The 26682-nt window shown below is 39.6% G+C and overlaps 1 protein-coding gene across 4 annotated transcripts in view; it reads left to right on the forward strand.

Annotated features, from left to right (window-relative positions):
* The window catches only part of CAMSAP2 (calmodulin regulated spectrin associated protein family member 2), a 1491011-nt gene that overhangs the window by 564063 nt on the left and 900266 nt on the right, over positions 1 to 26682 (forward strand). For all 4 annotated transcript variants that reach the window (XM_044086048.1, XM_044086049.1, XM_044086051.1 and 1 more), the window contains exon 3: positions 3816 to 3977. In XM_044086048.1, coding sequence (XP_043941983.1) covers positions 3816 to 3977 — 162 coding nt within the window. The remainder of the gene's footprint in view (positions 1 to 3815; positions 3978 to 26682) is intronic.

Consider the following 26682-nt stretch of genomic DNA (forward strand, 5'->3'; position numbering starts at 1 on the left):
TCAATGATGGGAGAGTTATTACCTGGGGGAATGTAACAGCAGAGAATGATGATAGTTTTTGTGTCATTTATGCTTAGGGTTGAACGTAAGGTTACGGCATTTTAAAATTTAGGTATGGGGGTTTGTAGAGGTTTGATGTTTATTTTATTTTTGTAGAGGATAGCAACTCCACCTCCCTTTTTGCCAATCTATCCAGTCTTAGCATATTATATCCTTGTAGGAGAACTTCTTCATTTTGGGTACTGGGTTTTAGCCATGTATCGGTAATGGTTAGTATGTCAGGGGAGTAGTGATCTATAAATGCATGTAGGTCAGAAAGTTTGTTAGAGATGCTTCTGATGTTGACATTCAGAATCAGTAGGTCAGAGATTTGCCTAGCAGAGAGTAGAGTTTTTTTGTGGTCCAGGGTTTGGGTGTATGTCTCCAGATATAAGTAGATTTTTAGTGATAAACAGTATGTGTTTAATTGTGTGCACTATGTCTGTTGGATCTAAATTATCTTCTACTGTAAAGATGGTGTTATGTGATACTTATGAATGTGTAGGATTAAGCTGTGTTTAATGTAGAAGAGATAGGAGAGAATATGTGTAGTGTATATTTGTTTGAAGTGTTATGTGGAATGATGTGTTTTCCATTGATGTGTTTGTATATAATGATGTGATGTTTGTTTGGTATGTGAGGGTTAGGAAGAGAAATCCTAGGATTAATGGTATTTTATGAGGGAGTAGTGGTTGAGTCTTAGTGGTTTTGGGGTTCAAGTATGGGTGTGACTTTGAATGCATGGCAAGTAGATACTATGTACCTTTTTAAGCTAGAAATTTAATAGGGGGTGTGTATGAGAGGTCTTTGTTTGGAGGAGGGTGTGGTCGGGTGATCTGGGGTTGGAATAAATATAGAGGTAGTGGGGAGGGTGGGAAATGGGGGCAGGGTAGGGGAACGGAGCAGGACTACACCAGTCTAGCCATCTATAGGGCCTAATCCTAATGCATCCTTAAAATACATCTGCAAGTTAGGAGCAACATTTTCTGAATGAAGGGTTTATTTTCCTCCATACATAATGATGCTTACAATGTTACATGTAAAGTGTGGCTTAAAAGGTGTTTCCTCCTTTTGGTGGCATTTTTCTGCCATTCACTCATACGAGTGCAACCCATGTTAGGTTTGCATGAAATCTTACAATCCTTTACAAGATGACATCCACCCCATGCCACCATATCATTGGCATTATGAATACGCTGACATCCCTGAATTTTTTGGGTAACAGCAAGCACCTTGATTGTTCGGGCATTTTCCCATCATGCCACAGTTCATGTGTTAACATTGCAGATGATACAGTGGAGCATTGTAATACATTCTTTTTCAAAGTATTGTCAGGTTTTGCTGAAAGGAAAGGAACCAAAATGGCCAAACCTTTCTCTACCCATGTAGTAGTATTTTACCCACACCACCCCTTTAACAGAGATGCACACACTGCCTTTATATTGATAAAAGTTGTTGTGTATTAAGGTAAAAGAAGTATTGAAGTCCTGCTCATTTTGGCAAAGGCTGCCATCAGGCTGTTGAACCTTGACCATTCTAATATCACCTGTGTAACATGTGCATTGTCATATTAAAGACTATTTGGCATGGAAATGAATATACATGTATTTATATTTTTGTGTGCATGTATATGTATTTAGAAATTCCTTAGCGTTTTTAAAATGCATCACATTTTTCTGTAAAAAAAACTTTTTATCTCACCTGGAAGTGTAAGTAATTATATGAAAAAGTAATAACTTCAAAGTCAACTAGTTACATCCAAAAGAAAGAAAACTGTTTCATTGCCTTTCTGAAGCAAAATTCTTTTCATGTCATAAATGGTTTAATGGGTTCATTTCCCACCATAGGCGCATGGTTTTCTTTTTCTTTGGCTTACTTATCTGGTTTGCCATTGCCATTGATAGCTTTGTACCCACCCTTGTATGACTTAAGTATTGACTTCTGCTGCTTCTTGATCTGTACTTTGACACTGGAAGGATGGTTTGGATAGGCATTGTCCCCTGTTGGGTATAGAAGCACAGTGCCATGCTTGATGGCGCAGAGGTTGCAGTACAAAGCAACAGCTGTGTAGTTTGTGTTTGCATTCCACTTCCTTACCATAGAGATACTTGCCAGTCATAAGGTGAGCAATGCTTTAGCTCATTAGAGTGCAGTTGTACATCACCCTATATACCTTCTTTCCCGACGACCATATGGCTCCTATGTGCGCCATCACCCTTTCTTTTCACCCAGGTGATGAATGTGATGCAAATGTGCCGTCCTCTCCAATGAAAACTGAACATATCCTTTGAAATACTCATCCCTTCTCATATCCATACCCACAGAGGCCTAATGACTAAATTGTTTCACAAAATTAGATATTCAAGCAACTAATGATGAAGTTATTCAAAGTTCCAGGGCTTTGGAAAAGTTTTGCTTATTTTTGTAAAATATAACTTAACATTTACAGTACAATTTTATTTTCCCCCAAATAAAGAAACATTCATTCAGTATGACATATTAAGATTTAGTTTTTGTAAACAGTAAAGCTGCTGCTTTTTTTTGGAATGGAAAAAATAAATAATATTCAAAGAAAATATAATTGGCTTATTCTTTAGTCATGTGTAGTTCCAGCATTCTGTGGCTTTGTCTGAGAATGGTGTGTCTAAATATATTATGCAGTACTTTTCCAGCAACTACTTCCAGCTGTTACATTAATCAGCAGTTTTGTTGTATGTTGATGTAATGCATGTGACTTATATGTGCATCTAATATTAATGTTTCTCAAGAAGTGCCTTGTGTTGTAATTATCTGAATTAAATGTAGATTGTCATTAACTAATTAGAAGACTAAAAGGATAACTTCACATGCTTACATGTTTCTAATTAGAAACCTTTCTGGTTAACATACACACAGCAATTTCAGTCTGTAAGTACAGTCTCTGACTTGCTATACGTAAGGCTATTGGAGTGCCCCCAACAGAATATTTAATTTTATAGTGGTTTGTATGCTCAGTTGTAAGGAGTTTTGTATAAATATTATTATACAGTGACCCCCCCCCCCATTAATATTCCAAAACGTACACGCTGACTGGCCAGCATGCCTGTTGTAAATCCCATAATATACCAACAGAAAAAGTCCGGTTGCCCGGACTTTTTTCTGTTGGTATAAAGTCCTCACAACATTTTTTTTAAACAAAAAAAAACTCAGCAACAGAGACTGCCTTTTCTCCATTGCTTCCATTTCAAAGCATTGATGTACTGGGTATCCGTGTGACGCAAGTCCCATAAGCATGCTCAGTACATGAAAACAAGGAAGCAGTGTACCACAACCAGCGGAAGAACAGTAATGCGCCGTTATACAAAGACATTATTTAAGAAAAGTAAATATTTTGTTTTCTTAAATAATGTTATTGTATAATAGCAATAACCAACTCTGTGGTTGTGGTATATTGAAATTTACCCATGGTAGCTTTATTTAATCACTCGGGCTTCACCCTTGTGAATAAACCACACCAACCATGGGTAAATCTTCAATATACCACACCATGTCATCAGTTATTGCTTTAGTACATTTTGTAAAGCAGTAAGAACATTTTGCTGATGCATTACAGACATGACGTGTTTGGATAACAGCAAGATCTCAGTTTAGAGAGTGTATGCTTGAATTTGGCTGCCGTGGTGACATTTGAAATTTACTGCAGGGGTGTGTAGAAGAGGATTTGTTTTACTTTGCATTATTTTTTTTCATTAGTGCCACTGTGTTAAGTAACTTTGGCTTGTCTCCCTTTCCTACAGAGTGCCCATTTGGCCATGATTGACACTCTAATGATGGCATACGCAGTGGAGATGGTGAGCATTGAAAAAGTAACTGCATGTGTCCAAAAGTACTCCTCAACCATTTCTGCTGAAGAGCAGCCCTATGACATCGAAGATGCTGTAATGTTCTGGGTAAATAAGGTGAGAAAACTTTAGCTCTTCTGTTTTGTTTTTAGACCATGGATGTTATTCTTACAGTGCCGTAACTGGTTTTCTTTTTTAATTTCTCCAAGTCTTTTGGGCTTCTAATACCATGATGGGAATGGACCCCATTCCTAAGTCAAAGTATGATTAAAGTTCATGAAATTAATATTGTTTCAATTTTTGATGTCTTGCAAATGTGCCCAGTATTGACTCCTTCTGCAGTTCATACAGAGTTACATGTATTGGTAATATATCTAAGTATGATTGTAAATTATTTTTTATCATACCTGTTGCTTTCACTACTGTTGGAACTCTCTGGGTATCCTTCTTAAGCATTACCCTTGTTTCTGCCTGCAAATCTTGGTATTTTAGGACTTTGTGTCTCTCTGTACGTAAGACACTGTAGTCACAGGATGTATCAATTTCAGTGATCAGTGCTACTTTTGTCTTCTTTTCATGGACTACTGTATCTGTTTTGTCCCATCTATTTTTTGAACTGTTGGTGATCCTATGTGATATAAACTTCATTGTTTTTTATAATGCTTTGTGGCTCATGTTTCCAGTGTTTTTAGCTACTTCATTATTATAATGTTTGCACAATCCCCAATGCAACAGTCTTGCCACATTATTATGCCTTTCAGTCTACAATCCTTCTGCCATTAGTATATCACAACCAGCAACAAGATGACTGTTTATAATTCTCCAATTCTATTTTACAAAACCTACATTTTTCTGTTTCTCCAACGTGTTCAATAGACTTTGTAAACCAACGTGTGCGTAATCCACTACCTTGTGCCGCCAGTATTAACCTTTCATCTTTTGGTTTAAGCACAGCTCTCATTATCCATTCTTGCATTTGATCCTAATCAACATGAACTTTTTTCCAAGAGTTTTCTATACTTGCAACTATATTTATGCATTTTCCACATTTCTTGCCTTCTCGTCTGAACCTTCACCTTTTTTTTTTTTTTTTTTGCATATTCAGTTGCTGCCTGATCTTTATCTACTTCTGGTTTGATTTCCATTCCCACTTGACACTGATATGCTTCTGCTAAGCTAAGCAGGGAAGTCGTCTTAGATTTAGTCTGCTCATGTTTTAAAACTTGCACTGTATTTGGGCCTTGTATAGTCAGCAGATATGTATGCAGTCCTACAATTGCAGATTTATACATGTAATCATTTTCGAGGAGGGCCTATACCCCTTTCAGAATGGGGAATATATTATCTTGGTGCACACTGATTTTTTATAAATCATTTAATAAGAGTGAAACATCCTTCTTTTTTTTCCTGCCCAACTAATCCTTCACCTTTTGGGGCCAGTCAGTCACTCCAAAACTGTAAGTTAGAACAGGAGGAGCAAATGGTTTATAGCTTAGACTTTGTTCCTAGATGTCAGCACTGTTTTCAGTATTAATTTTAGTCTTCTAAAATATTCCTTATCAAGTTTTATTTGCATTTGTTCATTGTTGATCCTTTATCAGTTCCCAAATGTTTATATTCTCCCTCTTGCTCAAGTTCTTGTAATCACATTCCTGTCCCAGGCTGATGTTTTCTTGGTGCTGCAGCCTTCCTGCTTTAAAAGGTTGCTTTTGCACATTTATCAAGACCACACGACATCTTTATGTCATCTGAAAAAGTTTTGACTACTTGCAGTTGTGTTTTCAATTCCACATCTGATGAACTATACAGTTTTAAATCATCCTCAAAAAGATGAGGTCTTTATACTTTTTTGTTTTGTGGGAGCCGACAGCTTTCTAGGTTAAGGGCAAGACAAAAGAGCAGTGGTGCGAGAGTCACCTTGGAATATCCCCCTTTTAATTTTTATCCTTGAAGTAATAATTTGTCCTTTATCGTGGCTTAACTGCAAAATGGTTTGCCACGGTTTCATGTTCAAAGTAATGGATTAGTGTAGGGTATATCTTATATATTTTTAAGCACTCTTTAATCCGTGAATTTGGGATACTGTCAGATGTTTTTTGTAGTCTGTTTGTTCCACACTTAGATTCTTCCCATTTTTACAGTTCTCCATTATGACTTTAGCTTAGATTCTTCCCATTTTTACAGTTCTCCATTATGACTTTAGGTAACAACAAGTGATTCTTTGTTCCATATAACTTTCTTTTGTTACCCTTTTGTTGTTTTACCATGAGTGAGTTTTCTTGTTAATGACTATAAAGTCTGTCAGCATCAGTTCGAGTTTATAGTTTATACGTTGTCGGAAGGCAAGTTATTTATTGTATTTTTTATTTAAACATTTTGTTTACCCGGGAAGTCCAAATTGGAACGAAGCCATTTTTCAGCAGAGGCCCGGGGAGAAATGCTCCAGATGCATGTCTTTGTAATGTGGGAAGAAAACAGCACACCCAGAGGAAACCCACACGAACACAGGGAGGACATCCAGACTCCGCACAGAAGGCACCCAGATGAGAATCGAACTGGAGAACCTTTTTCTGTGAGGCGACAACGCGACAGCTGCACCACTGTGTATTGATCTATAGTTTTTAGGATAACTTGCAGGTTCCGTCTTGCGTAGGAGTATCATTTTTCCTGTTAACCAGGTTGGTGCCTGTTTGGGATGGGCATATAAATAGTTCTTATTCATGGCAAAGTCTTCATGTAAAGATTAATACTTTTAGCCAGAAGTTGGGTACTGCATCTGGGCCTGGGGTTTTCCAATTAGGAGCCTTTCTTAATCTTGTTTCAATCTGTCTGACTTTTACTTCATCCCATTTTATATCCTGTACATTTGAACTACTACTTCTATCCATTCAGCAACTTTATGTTCCACGGGATCTTCATATATATTTCTTTAAAACATGTTTCTTTTTTTTTTTTGGTGGTGTTTCAGTTCTTTTGCATTATTTCCCACTTCTCTGTAAAATTTATTGGGTCATCAGTAAACTGCTTATTTTGTACTTTTTCTTTATATTTATTTGCATATCTTCTTATGTTTTTCTGCCTGTGCTAATATTTTTAGTTTTTTTATTTGCAATAATGCATGATAGATCCTGATCTCTTCTGATACTGTGCATTGCTTTTATATCATGTCTGTCTTTCTGATTGTTTTTGTTGATTTGTTCCCTCTTTTTTTTACTCTTCTAAGAGTGACGCTTCATGCCGTAATTGCTTTATAGTTTTCTGTATTCGATATTGAAATGATGATATTTGATTTCTCCCCTTCCTTTCCCTTACTGCCCTTTGATTGTGTGGTTAGACTTGATCTGTTATTGGTTTAGCTACACAGTAATATATCCTATTTACTTCTTTTATATTGCATGAATTTCTAAGAACAGTTCTCATTAATGTGTTCCTTTGTTTTATCAAACTTCTGACATTGAGTTTTATTGACTCCCTGTGAGCCTGGCCTAGCTCCATTGTAGGGATGCATCCTTGACTTGAGGATTCTACCCTTTCCGTTTTTCAGCTCCTGGCCCCAGTGTGCCTACCAGGATTGGGCACTTTTTTTATCATGGGCCTATTGCACCCGGCTATCATTTTTATTTTTTTAATTTACTTCTGTCCATGGTGTATGCTATATAAAATGCAGTCTGTATCTAAGTGTTGTCTTGCTGAGCTTTTGTGAAAAACAGGGTGCAGCTTGTGAAGATACTCATCAAGACTTGAGGATGAAGTCATGAGTTCCTGCAACACTATTCTCCTTTGCTTGCAGATTTCTCTCTCCCTTTGGTCCCGGTCAGCCTTTGTCAGTGATATATGAACCAGTTGATTATGCACTTGGAAAGTGTTGCAAGATTTATGCCATGTTATTTCTTTAAAGGGCAACTACAGGCAGAAACTAAAAAAAAAAAAAAACCTGTACTTATTACATTGTCACCCCGTCATGAAATTCTGCAAAATCCAAACCCACAAATAACGCAATCATTTTTTTTCAAACCTGTATAACCTTAAGAGGGTAAACATCCTGACATGAGCTTATTTTCTTGGAAAGCTACTTTTTGCATACAATGTGCTGTGAGAGGGTACAGCTGATGAGATTGATCCATAGGTTCATAGGCAGTCACTAGGCATGTGGTCCAGGAGACCACTGAGAAGTTTAGCCAAACTTCCCAGTTGCTACAGAGCACTGTCTGGTTAAATAAGTTGCCCAGAGTTGCACAGTAGGCAAATGGAGATGGTATCAGGAAGCAATGTAGCAGCTCACAACCTTAATCCTTTGCGCTAATTTCCATGCTTGAATAATAAATTAATTGAAATTATCTGACGGGTAATCAAATCCAGACCATGGTAATGAAAGCTGCCAGTCTTTAGAACTATACCAATAGACTGCTGTTAAATCAGTGAGATGTACAGTCAAGTCTGAGAATCCTTAGTAAAAATGTCAATGATGGTTTGCAGGGGCTCTTAAGTATTCGTTTCCTACACGTTTTACACACCGTGAAAATAAATAGGTGGGGTAAAATAGCATTTTTAAAAAGTGTAATTTTTTAAATAAAGTTTAAGGTGGCATGCTCCTCTCACCTTCATTCCCTGAATCACTCCTAGTTTTATTTCTTGGGCTGCAGATTTCAGTTAATTAGTGCAGCAGCTTTCAGGCCAGCCATGGTGGTGCAGCGGTTAGCATTGTCGCCTCACAGCAAGAGGTTCACCCGTTCGATTCTCTGCTAGAGCGCCTTCTGTGTGGAGTCTGCATGTCCTCCCCACGGTCGAGTGACGTTAAAGACATGCAGGTAGGTGCGAGCGTGAATGGGCCTCGGGCTGGCAACTCGGCACAGTAAAAATCCACTGCCAATCATGGGTGGACTGGAGTTCCACTGTGGCGACCCCTAACCTGGAAAAGCCGAAAGTCTTTTAGTGCAGTAGCTTTCACCTTCTGACTACAAAAGGTTCGGGGGCTTAATGGATGTAGAAGATGGAAAGAATGCAGTTGTATATGACAGGGCACATCAAAAGAGCTGTGGATTTTGAGCCCAAGTAACATTTTGACCTTAGTGGGTATGAAATAAGAAAGAGATACAGGAACCATGCTGTGTGTGTTTTCCTTGGCAAGAAACTATCAGTTGTCGATAGGCAAATTGATGTAAGAGCAAGGAAAAAATTCCTAAAGTAAGTATTGTACGATTTAATTCAGCTTCAACATGTCAGGTGAAGGAACTGATTAGGAGAATAATGCTACAGACAGGAAAGAGCTGCTAAGCCGTTCTTTTTAGTATGTAGAAGTAATGGGGTTCACTCTCTAGGGGGGAAGGCACAGTCTAGGTAAAAGGATCTGTTGACTTTATGGTATTGTTGTCATTTAAAGTGCTTTCTTAGTATTCATACCTGCATCTCAGCATATATTAAGTGCCATGATTCATTTTCCATTACCAAGCCTTATATAACTGGACTGTATTTTTAAAGCTTTGTAAATGTTTTTATTAAACCACATCACAAATAAATGTATCACTTCCCTTGATGACATCACCTTAGAGAAAGCCTGGAATTTGTCAGTAAACTTCATTAGACATTCCTGTGCATGCATAGTTATGCATTCATTGAAGTATGCAGCAGCCTCATTTATCCCTACACTGGATCTTATTAAGGGTAAAATTCACTATGCTCTTATCACTAAATGTAATTTTACAAAAGGGATTTTGCAAATAGTAGAGGTAGTAGTTATTAACCCGGAGTGGGGGGGCTAAAATGGTTTTCAACACTTTATGCATCACATGCTGTAGTGCAAAGATGAGAAAAACAAGTTGGCAAATCACTTTTGTCATTTTTATAGATATTGCTGTCTCTTTTATTTTCTTTAGAAAGTTTAACTTTTTTGAAAATAAACATTTTATTAAAAGAAGAAACATCTTAACTTATCATAATTTTAGTTGTAAACATTGTAAATTACAAACCATATTGACATAATTGTAGTTGAACATCATTTATAATCTATCCAGTCGTCAGTCAAACATTACATAGCTCATTCAGATCCTGCCTTCTTTTAAACCTTGTTCCTCTTCTGCATGTATTGTTCCCACAACTCCTGTTTTTTTCCTATGTGGTTTACTCTGCCCCGTTTCTAAAGATCCCAATTCCAGTTGTTTTGTCTCTGTTAGTATATTCACTGTTTCTAGTACAGTTGGTTTAGATTTTGATTTCCATTTTCTAGTAATTGCGTTTTTGGCAGTCACTATAATTAAAGTAAGCAAAGTCTCAATTATGTATAGCCAATTCTGATTCTTTATCATAGCTCAAAAAATAATTTCCCTAGTTATTCCAGTTTATTCACCAAGCATTTCCAGCAGAGCAGTCTGCAGGGAATCTTTAAAGTCTGCCAACTCATTACACTATCAGAAAATATGTTCCCAGTTACCTCTTTCTTCCCCGTCACACCTCCAACATTTGCTGACTACCTGAGGAGAATTCCTTTGGAATCTGCTTGGGGTATAAAAATACCTATGTAAACACTTCCAAGCAAAGATCCTGAATCTTCTAGATTTTTTGCATACCCCCCATTGTCTCTTTGTAAATTGCTTAGCCAGTCCCTCTTCCCAATCCTTTCTAATCTCCTCTGATTGATTCTTATAATTATCATGCAATAAAGTCAAAGTGAACTTTGTCATTCAGACCACACAACAGTGCAACTGAATGAAATTGTGTTACTTTGAACTCGGTGTGCATACAACATATACTGATATTGATACAATAGCACATATACTAAAGCTAATGCAACAATAACAACAGTAAGCCATTTATGCAATGCAGTAACAAGTACATTGACATGCACCAAGACTATTCCACTTGCATGTCTTCATTAGTACGCAAAATATTGCACAGATCAGAATTGGACGGATTTCAAATTGCATGGAAGGCTAACTTGGCACATTGCACAGAATGTTACCTTGGCATCATTAGTATTGCACATAAGGTATAAGATTGTACTTTCATAGAGTTATTGCATATGTCTGTGAATTACTTCAGCATTGTAACTCCAGATCTCCATTACTAGCATGGTGTATGTTATTAATGGAGCTTAGAAGTCTGATGGCTTGTGGAAAAAAACTTCTATTAAATCTGGTGATTTTGCAATGTAAACGACGTTATCTGCTGCCTGAAGATAAACACAAGAACAGACCATGAGCAGGGTGAGTGCAGTCTTTGACTATTTTCATGGCTGTGCTGAGGCATTGAGCAGAGTGCAAGTCCTGGATAGATGGAGCGTGGGCCTGATAATTCTCTCCGCCACTTTCACCACCCTATATGCTCTAATTATTCCTTTTTTAACAGCAGCTTCTGTTCTAGATTATACTAAAAACGTTACTAGTGCTGGTCCTTCGCTAAGGATCCCCCTATTTTTTTTCTTTTCTGTAGTCTTGATATCAGTCCTTGATAGGGAAGACAGTCTCTGTCCCGAGGTCCAAATAAATTCTTGCCCTCTTCTCGATGTCCTTCAAGAATGCAACTGCAGTCCTTACATATGGGTTGTCCTGCCTCAGGCAGCCCTTCGGTCGGCCGGATTCCAAAGTCCGAGTCCGGCGTCTGCTTCTACCTGACGTCAGAGCAGCCAGGGTATAAAAGCATCAGTCGACGCCATCTTCTCCAGTTTTTCCCGCGCGGTGCCCTAAGCAGAAGCAGTTCGCAAGTGCCGGTCGACCAGCTCCTGTGTTTTCAGATACCGAAGTCATCAAAAAGCTAAGTACCCCATTGGGGAACCTTTTCTTGCCTCAGCCGATGTCAGATAAAACTGCAGAAGTTAATAATTGCTTGTCTTGTGGTAAACAAATACCTCATAAGGACTTCCATTCTTACTGCCTTCCCTGCCTCGGCCCAGACCACGACGTCTCGGCCTGTGCTGCCTGTGCTTGCTTCAATAAGCGCACACTTAGGACAGAATTTGCTGAAGACTTTTTTGGAGAAAATTACTCCTATATCATGCCGTCGGAACTACTGACAGCACATACTTCCAAAAAACGGAAGGACCGGGACCGACATCCGCGGCCCACGACTTCCACCGACACCACGCTAAAGCCTACCGCGAGTGCATCAGTCTCTTTGGAGGCGGTAATTCAACCACTCCAGGCTGACGACACCGTTTTACCACTCACTTCGGTACCGGAGGCTACCCCGGTGCCGGTTGTTGATTTTCCCCCTGAAACCGAAGCCCATGATTTGCCTGACACCATACCGGTGGACAAAGTTACTCCAGCACGTGGGGCAGCATGGCCTCCTGTGCCTATATCCATTAAGGCCTACACACGTGCTAAGGCTGCCAGCCAGGCTAAGTCTCACCCTCCTAGATTTTTCCCACAGGGTTCAACTACTGATAAACAGATCATGACTTTAGCTGCAGATCTAATTTCTTTAATCAGGGGCTCTCAGGCTCATCCAGACAGAGGTTCTCAGCCGCCTTCAGACAAAAGGCCTAGGGTTGAGCAGGTGGATACTCTTTCCTTAGAGGAGGCCTCCGGTGAGTCAGACCATTCAGATTCCCAGGAAGAATCTTTCCCGGCCTACGAGGATTCGGATGCTGATGAATCCATTCCCTCTGCCTCTCCTCCTGAGGATATTTCTTTCGGGGAGATTCTCCACTCCATGAGAGAGCATTTTCAGTGGCAGGGCCAGGATTTCTCCGACTCCAGGAAAAGGCTTCGGACTTTCCTTAAGTTACCCCAGCACAGGCCTTTAGCTATACCCCCAGTGTTAGATGTATTGGATGATGTGTTCTCAGACTCCAGTACTTCTCCTGATTCTCTCCCCCCTGCTCCGGTCAAGCCGGACAGATATTACAGGGTTCCTGAATCTCATAAACATCTCTTTAAGGCACACTCTGTTGATCTAGAATCTATTTCTCAGGGGCCCAAAGGAGTGGCCACCTCCACGGCCAAAAATCCTTTGCCCGCAGGCAGGGAATCTAGGTCCCTGTAGAGGTGGGGTAAAAAAGTTTATACTTCATCCACCCTTGCCATGAGGGCACTTAACTGTCTTTTTCATATGTTTCAGTATCAGGATTTCTTGATGGATGATTTACAAAAATTAGCCTCTCCTGAGCCTTTAGATAGAAAGGTCTTGCAGGATTTGGTACATAATACTCAGCAGGTTAGCAATCATTTTCTTCAGTGTGGTTATGATGCATTGGAAGCTTTATGAAGGTCAGCTATGACAGGGGGCCATCATATGTAGACATGCTTGGTTGAAAGAACAGACATTGCCAGATCATGTTAAAATAAAGCTTCTAGATGCACCTCTGGAAAAAGATAAGCTATTTGGTGCTAATGCACAGGGTGTGTTGAAATCAATAGAGGAAAAGGCTAAATCAGTACAAACAGTCAAAGATTTCCTCCAGGTTCAGCCACCAAGGTTCAGCAGGAATTGGCCTTCAAAGAATTGGTCCTTTCCAGACACTGACAAGTTCCAAACGGGAAAAAACAGGCGTGCTCGAGGTAGAGGGCAATACCGAGGCTCCTACAGGGGGCGCCAATGCCAACCAACAAATCAGAGAAGTGGCGAGGGACTCCTACTGCTCCACAGGTACAACCACAATGACTTGACTTTGACACCGCCGACCAAGGCTCAAAGAGAAGCACCTTTAGGCGGAAAATTAGCCTTATTTTCAAAATTTTACAAAGGACAAATGGATTTTGGACATAATAGACAAAGGTTACAGGTTCCACTTCCATACCTTACCAGCAAGACAAGGCATGCCAAACCTGCCACACAATCAAAGGGCAGAGGCACTCTTACAAGTTTCAAAGCTACTACAAATCAAAGCAATAGAAAAGGTTCCTCCTCAGGAACAAGGCCAGGGATTCTACTCAAGACTGTTCCTTGTTCCAAGAAAAGAAAAGCAATGGAGACCTATACTGGACTTGTCCGCTCTAAACATTTTTCTCATTGTGCCAAAATTCAAAATGCTGACGTTACAGCAACTCCTTCCCATGCTGGGCAAGGGGTCTTGGCTGGTTACTCTGGACCTCAAGGAGGCATACCTGCATGTCCCAATCTGACACAGCTGCAGAAGATACCTCAGATTTCTTGCAGGGCCAGAGCGTTATCAATTCTCAGCATTGCCTTTTGGCTTATCTACTGTGCCCAGAGTATTCACGAAATGCCTGGCATCAGTAAGACTCCAGGGATACAAATATACCCTTACCTGGACTACTGCCTTATTCAAGCGGACAGCAAGCAAGCCTTGATAAGAAACTTGGATTATGTCATTCATCTACTGCAGGCTTTGGGATACACGGTCAACATTCAAAAATCAAGACTACTGCCATCCCAACAAATAAATTTTCTAGGAGCCAAACTGGACACAGATTCACAAATGGCTTTCCTCACAGAAGAAAAACAAGAACAATTATCAGTTTACTTCAAAAGCCTTGCAAAGCACACCCAGATGACTGCAAGGAAGACCCTGCAGGCCCTGGGTTACATGGCATCTTGCATTCTTCTGATTCCACTGGCAAGACTACACATGAGAAAACTACAATGGTACCTAAAAAGTTTATGGTCTCAACAAAGCCACAACTTAGAAGCAACTATTCCACTCATTCCATGTCTACAAAAGGAATTTTTGTGGTGGGCACAAGCCAGCCTGCTAAACAAAGGCATGTCCTTCAGCAAACCTCAAGCAAGCCAAACCATTACAACAGATGCCTCAGATCATGGATGGGGGGCGCACATGGAGGGCAGATGCATTCAAGAGCAATGGGCTCCCCGGGAATTGCATCTGCACATCAATAAAAAGAGATGTTGGCAGTGATTCATGCAATCGAGGCCTTTGGAAAATTTCTTCAGCAAGGTCATCTGTTAATAAGGATGGACAAATACCACTGTTATGTGGTACATAAACAAACAGGGAGGCACCCATTCTTACCCCCTCTGCAGACTAACAATGACTCTTTGGGAAAAGTCCCTGAAACTGAACATACAGTTGCAATCCCAGTTTGTTCCAGGCAAGGACAATGTTCTGGCGGACAGTCTAAGCAGAAACATTATGGATCCGCACGAATGGATGTTGCATCCAGACATTTTTTCACAAATAACTCATGCATGGGGAAGGCCGGACATAGATCTCTTTGCCTCACACCTCAGTCATCATCTGAAGAAGTTTTGCTCAAGGACACACCATCCTCAAGCCTGGAGAATGGATGCTCTCTCCTTCAGCTGGAATTCTCTAACAATCTATGCATTCCCACCTCTACCATTAATGACCAAGGTGTTACTGAAGATCAAAGCAGAACAACCGAAGGGCGTTTTGATAGCTCCAGACTGGCCGAGGCAGCACTGGTATCCATTACTAAGGAGCATAACTCACACCAAGCCGTGGCCCCTGCCTCAATGGCCTCTGCTTATAACTCAGCACGCAGGCCTTCCACCAGAAAAACTTATTCAGCCAAATGGAAGAGATTCAACATCTGGAATGCCAACAGGGGTCAGGATGCATCAGTAATGAGCATCCCACAGATACTAGAATACTTGGCAGAAATGCTTCACAATGGCCTTTCATATTCTTCCATAAAAATACACGCTTCAGCAATTTCAGCAAAATACAACTGTGATCCACCTGTGTTTTCACATCCTTTGCTAAGACAGTTTCTAAGAGGGATAAAGAATATCAAACCACCAAGGAAACCACCAGTGCCTGCATGGGACCTCAACTTCATCTTGGAAAAATTAACCCTTCCACCTTTTGAGCCAGCAGCATCTTCAGAATTGCAATTTCTCTCCTGGAAAACAGTTTTCCTGTTGGCAATTACTTCAGCAAGAAGAGTCTCGGAGATACAGGCCCTCATGGCAGTACCTCCATTTCTCATTTTCCATCAGGACAGAGTCTCTTTAAGAACCAATCCTTCATTCATGCCAAAGGTGATATCCAGGGTTTCTCTAAATCAAGCAATTCACCTGCCTACTTTCTTTCCAATCCTCAAAATAAAGGAGAAAAGCTTCTGCACACTTTGGACATACACTGACAATTGCGCTACTACTTGGACAGAACAAAGGCCAACAGAAAGTCAGACCAACTATTTGTAGGCTGGAGTACAAGGAAAGGCAATTTCCAAGCAAACCATTTCAAAATGGATTGGAAACTGCATCAGATTCTGCTACTCTTTCCATGGAAAAGGTGTGCCAGCCAATATCAGGCCACACTCCACCAGAGCTACAACCACCTCCACAGCCTTTCTAAGAGGGGTGGCTACAAAGGACATTCTAGAGTATGCTACATGGAGCTCCGTGCATACATTTTCCAAGCATTACAACCTGCCTTTATATTCCAGATCCCGAGAAGGCTTTGCTTCGGCAGTCCTGCAGGGCATTTTAGCTACACCATCCTTATCTTAGATCCTACCACCCCCAGCTTGGCTATGGTATTCAACCCATATGTAAGGACTGCAGTTGCATTCTTGAAGGACATAGTACAGTTTTGTACCTACCATAAATGTAGATGTCCGATAGATATGCAACTGCAGTCAGGTTTTCCCTCCCTCCTACCCCTCTGTTATTCTCTTTTGGGTCCACTCCCCCTTTCTCAAATTAGCTGGGGATATCTGTTATGGTGTATCTGTTTATTACTGTTGTGCATGTCTGGATTTTTTTTATCTATTCTCTAAATTTAGCCTTCCTTGGAGGGCACCTGGCATCTGGGGCAAGAAACACTGAAGAAGATGGCGTCGACTGATGCTTTTATACCCTGGCTGCTCTGACGTCAGGTAGAAGCCGACATCAGCCGACGCCGGACCCGGACTTTGGAATCCGGCCGACCGAAGGGCTGCCTGAGGCAGGACAAACCCATATGTAAGGACTGCAGTTGCATATCTATCAGACATCTACATTTATGGTAGGTACAAAACTGTACTTTCTATTACCTTTCCCTCTCTGATTATTTGATCCCCATACCTTGGTTCTTTTCCCAGTTTTCTCCAATAAATTCCAGCCCCCTCTTGCCTAGTGTCAGTATCCCTAATTGCAGTTATCCCTATCGGCAGAGTCTCCTTTCTCTATTCCCAGTGTTGGTTTGTTCTTAGAATACTTTGTGCTACTTTATGAATACAATATTCTGCATGGTTATTGTTATTTTCCTTAAGGAACTGCATCCAGAATCCCAGTCTTTCCTTGTTTCTTGAGCTTCCCCCTGTTTAATCATCATCCCTTTCTACTTTGAATTATATATTAGTAAGGAATGTTGACAGAGGAAGAGAGAGAAAAAGAAAAGATTTAAGTCTGAGAACTTTAGTAGCTGTTTAAACAGTGTTGTTGTACAATATCTGAATGAAGAAAAATAATTAGAAAAGTGCATGGTTCTGTTATGGAGGTTGCTTTGCGGTCCAGATGAGGTTGTTTAGTATTTACGTAGATGTTTTGATTTATTGTGTGGTATGCTTACATTTGTAATACTTGAGATATGAAAAGACAACAATGTGCTGCATTAATGTAAAGTTACCTGTTCGTGATACAGCCTAAAGTAATGCAGGCTCCAGTTTATCACTGATAGTGGTCAGAAAAGGTAAAGACTTGTTAGCATCTTGCACTGCACCAGAACATTGATGACATCATAGAGTTCAATCCAGAAAGTTAAAGTAAGTACATGTTAATCCAATGCATCACCTGGAATATTTTAATAAAGAAAGTCAAATAGATTTATATGATTTATTTTTTCATGGCACTCTGTTTTATGCTAAAGATACTGTTATGACTGCATTCAATTTTCATAATGCAGATAAGAAAAAAATCCTGTTAAACACTAAATTATCAAATTGGGAGATGATTATTTCAGTGAAATTCTTGTAACTTTCATTAGACAGAAAAGAAAGATGCTTGTTTTCTGCGGAGCACATAATGATAACAATACACTCCCTGATTAGTTATTACAACACATTAGTTGTGCTGGGGATAAGGTAAGAAATGGAAAAGTAAAGCTTAATTTTTTTTCTTTCTTTCTGTTTATTAACTGGGTAGTGTGGGCTGATCTGATGATCCCTTTCAGCCATGACCTGGGCTTAGGCAATAGTGGAAAACAGTAATAAAGTAATGCAAGCTTTTAAGGGGGCATGATCGGGTGCTGATGATGTGTGAGTGCAGAACCAGCAGTCCTTCATGAAGATGACAGAATGTTGTGGCTTCATAAGTAAAAGCTGTTACTGCACATTTGCTCTTAGTAATCATAGGACGTTCAAGGCTACTGACGTGTTACAATCATTGCGCCATGCCAGTTCCTACCCTAGATTGTACCTCCCCTCTCAAGGAGGGCTAAGTTATTCAAGCCTGGAATGAATTTATGAATACCTATCTGATTGTCCGGGTCCTATTCAAAGGAAGATGGCATGTCACACTGCTTCATCTGCAGTGGAAGTCTATTCCGGAGGTGAGGGAGACCCTGAGTAATGAATCTGTCTGTCCGGTTTAAATTCCTTGTTCTGATATTGGTGGGGCTGTTTGATTTCTGAAGGTACAGGAGATTCTGGACTGCTTTGACCCTGATTGCTTGGAAGGCAAGGCATAAGTCTCTTATAAGGAGCCTATTAAATATGAGGGACAGTGCTTCTTGTCTTTTCTGGTAGCCTAGGCATTTTAAGCCTGTGATCCTGTTTGTTGGGCACCTCGGGGGGTCTTTCCTGATGTTTGATATGCTTTGCTAGTTACATCCCAATATGGGCAATGTGTTCTATAATTGGTCTGATTACTGCAGAATACAAGGGGACAACAACATTTTTATGATATTCCCTTGCTGATCAGCTGTGCCAAGTAGAAGGATTTCCTGACAATTGTTGCTTCGTGGTGATCAAAGGAGAGGAATTGTTAACAAAGCTTCCCAGGTTTCTAACTACATTTTCATTTTGAAGTGGAGTACTGTTGACGCTGTATGCTGTGGGGATGAATTTTTTTTGTTTTGTTTTTTTTTTTTGTCAAATGTCATCCTGTATTAGTACCTTCCTGACATAACAACTCAATTTAACTCTAACTCTTACTTCATTGATAGCATAGCTTCCATCATTAACAAATTCCCTCTGTCGCCCTCTACCCTCTCTCAGCCTCCTATTAGCTATCACTCCACATTTTCCCTTCAACCAGTTTCTACTTCCTTTATCAAATCCCTCCTTTGTAAGCTCAGGCCATGTTCCCCCTCTGCAGACAGTCTTCCTAACGAATTTCTAAAAATGTCTGCTGACTCAGTTGCCTACCTAATGCTTTAATCAGTGTGATTTCACATACAAAACTGTTAGGTGTAACTATTGACAACAATTTAAGTTTGACCAACAAATCTGCAACATCATTAAAAAAAAAAAAACCTAAGATTGGGCATGATGTATAGGGCTAAGGAATTCATCTCTAATGCCACAAGAGTGACCCTCACCACCACCTGTCTCTTACCCTCTTGTCCGTATGCGTCACCTATCCTAGCCAATCTTCACTCTTCCCTCAAAGCAAAACTTAGTCAATGTTGTAATAAAGTAGCTAAATTTGCCACAGGGCAGGCCCATTACTCTCACCATTGCAATGCTCTCACGTCCCTAAATTGGCTCGAACTACCCCACCTTCTCACCTTTAATCAACTAACATTAACTCACAAATTTACTGTACAACAACACGTTTTCGCAAACTACATCATCAATACTTCAACACTATATTCCATCTCATGACCTACTCTCCTGTCATAGGTATCTACTATCTGTTTACAAACTTCAAGGATCTAACAGAGTTAGTCTGTACTCTTGTGTGTTGCCAAATCATGGAATAGCTTTCCAGAAGCAATCGGACTTGTACCCCACTACTATTCCTTCGAGTCTACGCTGAAAGAACATCTAACCAATACTCGGATCTGCCCACGCTCCGTGCCATCTTAGTACTCTGTTCTCTTCCCTTCTTCCACACTCTTAATAGACTTTCTCTTGATGTATCCTACTTCCCTTTCTGCTTTACCTACTTTCTAGCCTCACCTCCCTTCAACTCCTTAACATCTAATGTCCTTTCTGTATATTCTTAAACTAAACTTTATCTATCCCAGAATTTGACTGAAATTTACTATCTAGTTTTCCTGCCAGAAAAAGTACATGGCTCTTCCGACCTGTTACTTATTCTGTTATATATTTTCATGCATAATTATGTAACGTGCACATTAGGAATTCTCCTCTACCTTATATATAATGTATGGTCAACTTTCTTGCTTGCCTTTATATTTTTCTTATTTTTCTTTTGTTGTGTTTCACATATCATACTACTTTGTTATTGTCTTAATATTTGTAACCATTGTTCATTTTTTTAATAATGTTTAATATGTACTGTGGAGCCTGGGCCTCCACTGAAAACAGGCTCATACCCAGTTGGACTTTCCGGTAAACAAATGTCAAATAAATAATGTTGCATATTGTTAAAATCAGTTTAAGGCCGTTTTCAATACAGCGGGGTGGATTTGATAAGACAATGACTCCCAGTTTGCAGCCATCCACAGACTGGGTTAGCCATAGGCTTTTTTTAGTCAACATGTAATAAATAGATACTGAACCAAAGTAGCCCTAGTGCTGAGACTTGCATGGCACCCCTTCTCACCTTCAAGTTTTCTGACCCTCTGTCACCTGCACCCCATTGGTTCTGTCTTTTATCCAATTTTCTTTTCATCTTGTCACATAGGAGTCTATTTTAACACATTTAGTTTATTAATTATACTTGTGTGGTGGATAGTGTCAAATGCCTTGGTCAGTTCAAGGTTGGCAGTGTGACCATTGTCAATACCTTGTGTTACCTTTTCAAAGAAATTTACCAGGTTCATTAGACAGGCTCTTCCTTTTGCAAAACCAAATTGTTGTAAATCTACTCTGATGAGATTTTTAATGTCTGTGTTAATCAAACCTGTCGTAGTGTGTTCTGTGATGTTACAAATGAGTCATTAGCCTAGTGGGTGTGTAGGTTCCAGGTCTGTAGTTGGGCCACCTTTAAGGAGTGGCATCACTAGTTTTGTTTGCCAACTTCTTGTCACTCAGGCTCAAGTTAAATAACTTGATAGGAAGGTTCTGCTAAGGCATGTTTAATGCTGTTTAACTAACTGCCCAGTATGTTATCTGGGCATGTGGAGGAAGGGTTCTATAGTCTTGGACAGCGTGTTCTTTATATGTTCTCTAGTGATGATGGAGGATTTAACATACTGGTATCGTAGGGCATTGGGTAGTCATCTTAGGAGTAAAATTTGCACTGAATTTATTTGCTAGTATATTGGCAGTGCCCAGTAGGTCCAAAGGTCCAAGTAAGTCTTGCTGTTTAGTATGGGGGGGGGGGGGTTGAGTTTCCCATTGAATTTGGATCTAGATGGCATTGCCCAACACATTTGTTTGTGTGTGTGTAAAAGTATTTTGTTGCTCTATCTGCTGAGATGATGTCTAGGGTAATGTTATAAATGAATTTTGAGACTTCATCATAGAGTTTGAGATTTGAATTCCATCCAGTATGTTGATTTCAGTGGGTTTAGAGAGGTTGAAGAAAAAAAGTTACCTTTCAGTCTAACTTGATTGGAGCTGAAGTTATAGTGGAGTTGTGCATGATGACACTACGTTTTAAGTACCACCATTTTAAGTACCATGTCAAGAATATTTGGTCATCTAGATGGGCTAGTAATAAATCTGGTCCATTCAGTTCCTATTTATTGGGTGTAAAAGTTCTATGCATATCTTGTGTTGGAGGTGTCAATACGCTAGTCAATTGGTGGGGGTAGTTGAAGACTCCAAGAATGATGGTGATTTATTTATGGGGCAGTCATTCGTGATGTGTAGGAACTGAACATGAACTTCAGTGCCACAAACAATGCCCTGTAACAGGAAAAAAACGAAAATATTTTAGTGTGATTTGATGATCGATAAGTTATATTTGTGGATTTTTAGTAGTCTGCTTAGAGGTGATATGGTGTCTTGTCAAGTTTTGGGACACCACCACAGTTGCCATTGCGTATACAGGTATGATAGGCACTAAACCCCGGTATGCAGGGAGTGTTTTCTGGACATTTAAACCATGTTTCAATGATCAAACATACATGGATTCCTTCCAAATGCAGAAGTGCGTCAAGTTTGGGCAGCTTGTTGTTTAAACTTCTGGGAGTGAGCAGAGCTACCTTAGTTTGAGTCTGTTTTGATACTGATATATTTGCTTTGGTGGAATGATCATTAACTGAAATTTGCTTAAAAAGGCAGTATGGAAACAGCAAGAACTTTAGGCAGTGGGACTGTCAAGAATCGTGTTCCATGCTGGTACATAGAGGATCAACAACAATGACACAAATCATTTAGCAAATCGTTTTCTTGTACCTAGGCTTCATTCACAGAGAAGGGAGGATTCTGTTCAAAGTCAAGATCTTGTCTGAGTTTATGAAGTGCATAGAGTTCAGACATGTTCTGTGCATATCCCTCAGGGTTTTTTGCCTCGTGTCACTCACCCCCTCGACATGCAGGACCACTATATCATAGTTGCATTTGTCTGGTGCAGTGGTCCTAAGAGTCCTTGAGACATCTAAGATCCTGGCATTGGAAAGACCGTTCACTGCCACCTCATCTTTGTACAGTCTGTGTGTCTTACTCTGGAGTCACCAATCACCAGAACATTTTTGTTTGTGGAGTGGTCTGGTATACTGCAGTTGTGGCTGTTGTCTAGTGGTGAGGTATTTAAGTGTGTGCTTTGAAGTGTTGAACTGTAGCAAGGTGTTTGACTAAAACTATTTGTTATGCTAGATTGATGGTTGGGTGCAAGTGCTGATGGTCTGTTAAAGGACATGTTGCTTCTTGGATTGACCATTTAAAAGTAATTTCACCAGTAAGTGTTTTACTGAATGGCATGGTTTTCTGTGTGTTACCAAGAATTCATTAATGATGGTTTTGTGTGGTGATAAATACCCGAAGCATTGCCTAATGGGAATATTTTACAGTGTGCATTTTTAGTATTATGTACTGGTTTCCATTATTCAGTCAAGGTACAGCACCATGAGCAGCACTTTACAGATTCTTTATGCTCAAAAAATGCAACTCAAAACACAGACACACTACAAAAAAATTAGTTGTTGGAATCGAGCCCTCTCTACCCTCTGTGTGCAGGTCTTGACCCCATCACTCCCTTACTTTACCAACTCACCACAGTCACATTGAAGAAAAGTAAAACATCACTGAAAAGTACGCAATAAAAGTAATAAAGTTATTAATGAAAAGCTGCTCAGAACATGCCTCAGCAAAATGTAAGCACACCTTATGTATATTATTTGGTTGCAGGCTTACTTGAATAGCATCTAACTTCCCGTAGATATCACAGTAGCTTGTTATGAGTTTATTTTTTTCATTTGGCAAAACTATTCATCATTATTACGTAAGATTGGGTTGGATTGAATGCTTTGGGGAAATGTTGCCAAGATGTGACTAATGTCTTTTGGCTTTTCCTAGTTAGGGGTCGGCACAGCGGAACTCTGGTCCACTAATGATTGGCAGTGGGTTTTTACGGTGCAGAGTTGCCAGCCCGACGCCCAACCTTCAAAGAAGGCACACCCATTCACGCACACACCTACCTGCATGTCTTTAAACGTCACTCGACCGCGAGGAGGACATACAGACTCCACACACAAGGTGCTCCAGCCGAGAATCAAATGGGAGTACCTCTTATTGCTAAGATGCGACTAACAAAATAAAACTAAATAGTTAATGCAACAGCACCATTCATTGTTAAATTTTGGCACAACAAACCGCAGCATTGTGGGACTTTGTAGTTTGCAGTTGTAAGATTCCAGAAATATACAGTTATAGCACTTACTGAGCATCTTACAACATTCACATGTACATAAGATGTTTTGTGAAAAATCAAAATACATACCAAAAAAAGTATCTTCCCTATAAAGATACTACTAGCTTAGTGGAACTAACTTGCTCAGTAAAGGATGGATAGACAGACACAGACAGAGGTAGTTAAAGGCTGCACAGAGTTTATAAGCAAACTAAAAATGCATTCGTAGTGTGTGAACACTTCAGTTTCTTTAAAGTATAAGGCAGAGACGTGAACCACTGTAAAACATTCCTTTGGGCACGTGTAGCATAAGATTGGTTTAATAGCATAGCATGCAAAAACAGTCACCTCAAATTAACTTTTTTTGTTTCTGTTCATTGTGGTACAAATCTTGTGGTTACCATAAAGCTAAATGTATATCACCCCACTTATGTAACGCACTGTTAGTTTTTCTTTGATGGCATTAGAAAGTGTGTGTGCTAACACTAATGTGCATACAGTTTTGCCAGTATTTGCACTCAATTGCATACATAAAAACAGTAAAAAAAAGTACAGTTAACATGTTATCTTAGATTACACCTTTACATTCTCAAACTTTGACCCCTTAAATCCCCATATCCCTTACATTCCAGAGAAGATACTAGGACAACCTATCCCACTTCCTTCATAGAAAATACATCTTTCCTACTTACCCTCTATCAGCTTTCAAACTCCACCACCACTAAATATCCTTTTACCATGCAGCATTTTTCCTTATTGATCCCTTCTTCCCCAATGCTTGCCAACTGTAGCATATAGATCTCTTTACTTAATAATGCTTCTACTCAGCTTATCATCTGTTCTTCTGTTAATGGGCCATCCTTCATCCTACCATAACTCTATAATAGCTTTCAACATATCTCTGACTCTGTCCCAACCATCTATTCATACTGCCTCCCTTTACTCTCCACACATCGCACCAAACCTATTTAATGACCCCCAACTTTACTGCAAATACAGACTGATTTCCTACATTTCAACTCAAACCAAAACAAAATTAGGTTGAAAAATACTTTACATAAAACAAGCATCAGTAATTCCACATGATACTAAAATATTCCTACAAGGAGATATTCACCTTAATCCTGCCCCCATCTATCACAATGAACATCAAGACAATTCTCTTCCACACACTACTCCAGCCATACAGCTGTCAACCCCATATACTTATACTGCCATGAATGTTAGAAGCTTAAGAAATAAAATTTCTGAACTACATGCCTGGATTACCCAACATAAGCCTGATATTCTCACTGTAACTGAAACTTGGCTTAGTCTTAGAATAAACAACTCCAAAATTACACTTCCCACCTGTAATATCATCCGTAATGACAGTATAAAGAGGAAGGGTGGTGGTATTGCTTTAATATTTCCCAACAAATATATTTCTCCCTACAACAAACCAATACCAAAATTCAATTTAGCAGAGCTTCTTATAACTTGTATGAAAATAAACAGTTATAAACAAACATGTATTACTGTTCTTTAAATCCCACCTGGTGACAATACAACTATACTGGAAGGTATCCTACATTGGATAGCCATAAAAATTCCGCAAGAAATACTACTACTAGGTGATGTGAATGTCGGTTAGTTAGACATAAACTCTAACTCTTCTATATGTAGAGTAAACTTATTTAGTTTCACACAACAAATTAATAGCCCCGCACATTATAGCAAGGCATCAAATTCCCTATTAGATTGGATCCTAGTATCAGACCATAGCAAATACACCACCTCAGGTGCAATGTCTGCCTCAGTCATCATCTGTCAATCTATAAAACCAGCATCTCGCATATCCACTTAAACAACGTGTTGCACTCGCTCAACCTTTCCAAGTTTAACCCAGAAATGTTCATTACTAACCTGTCATTTATTAACTGGTACTTCCTAAAAAGCCTCCCCTTAGATGATGGTGTAAATGAATTCAGTACAGCTTTCCTGAATATGCTAAATAGCCTTGCACCTCCTAGAGGGAAGAGACTAAAAACAAATAATGCAATTTGGCTGTCCAAAAAGCGTAGAATGTTGATGCAGGATAGAGAAAGCATGGAAAGAATATTAAAAAGTATTAAACAACACAGTATCTTGAAAACTTCAGAATGCTTTGCAATTGTACTAAAAAGCAAGTTAATAAAGACAAAATAATTATAGTGTAATAACTTTTGGAATAATAGTAAATGCAACCCTAAAAAAGTCGGGACATCCCAGCCCTAAAGTTAACCCTAACCCCTCTTTCAACTCAACACTTGAAATCACAATTCAATTCAACTCTTATTTTATCTCTAACCAAGGATTCTCCAGTATCTGACCCTGCACAGCAGACATGCATCTTCATATCCACTTTGACCTTCAAACCTGTGCCCACATCCTATATAAAACTCCACTTAAGTTAAACCTTGCTCTTCTTTAGCTGATAACCTTCCAAGCAAATATCTTAAAATAGCAGTCAACAGCATTGCCTGCCTTGTCGCAATCCTTATAAATAGAGCAGTCCAGGAATTCCATGATCCCTGTCTCTGGTAGAAGTCACACATTTTCCCTCTGCACAAAGGAAGAAATTCAACAGACATTACTAACTTTAGACCTGTAACAGTCTTATCACCCCCCCCCCAAAAAAAAATACTTGAAAAAATGTATTCAAAAACAATTGATCAACTATCTCCTGCAGGAAGAACTCCTATTCCCCAAACGGCTTCCATCTTTCCCATAATACTGTAACACTATACTTGTAACCTATGTAGATACTGACAAAGCTAGAGGTAATGGCAGACTAGACTACTCCTTATTTCTAGACTTGTCTAAAGCCTTCAACACAGTTTATTGCAGCAAACGTCTAATTCAGATGTCCACATTATGTCTCGCTCAGCCCACCCTTCTATGGTTCAAATGCTACTTTTCCAATAGGTATGACTCAGTAAAGCAGTAAAACGCCACTCCTCTCTCTCTCTCCATACCTCCTGGACACCACTGGCTCTATCCTTGGTCCCAT

This window comes from Protopterus annectens, chromosome 10.part0 (genome assembly GCF_019279795.1).
Source record: "Protopterus annectens isolate FY-2018-M chromosome 10.part0, PAN1.0, whole genome shotgun sequence".
In the NCBI taxonomy this organism is placed as follows: domain Eukaryota; kingdom Metazoa; phylum Chordata; order Ceratodontiformes; family Protopteridae; genus Protopterus; species Protopterus annectens.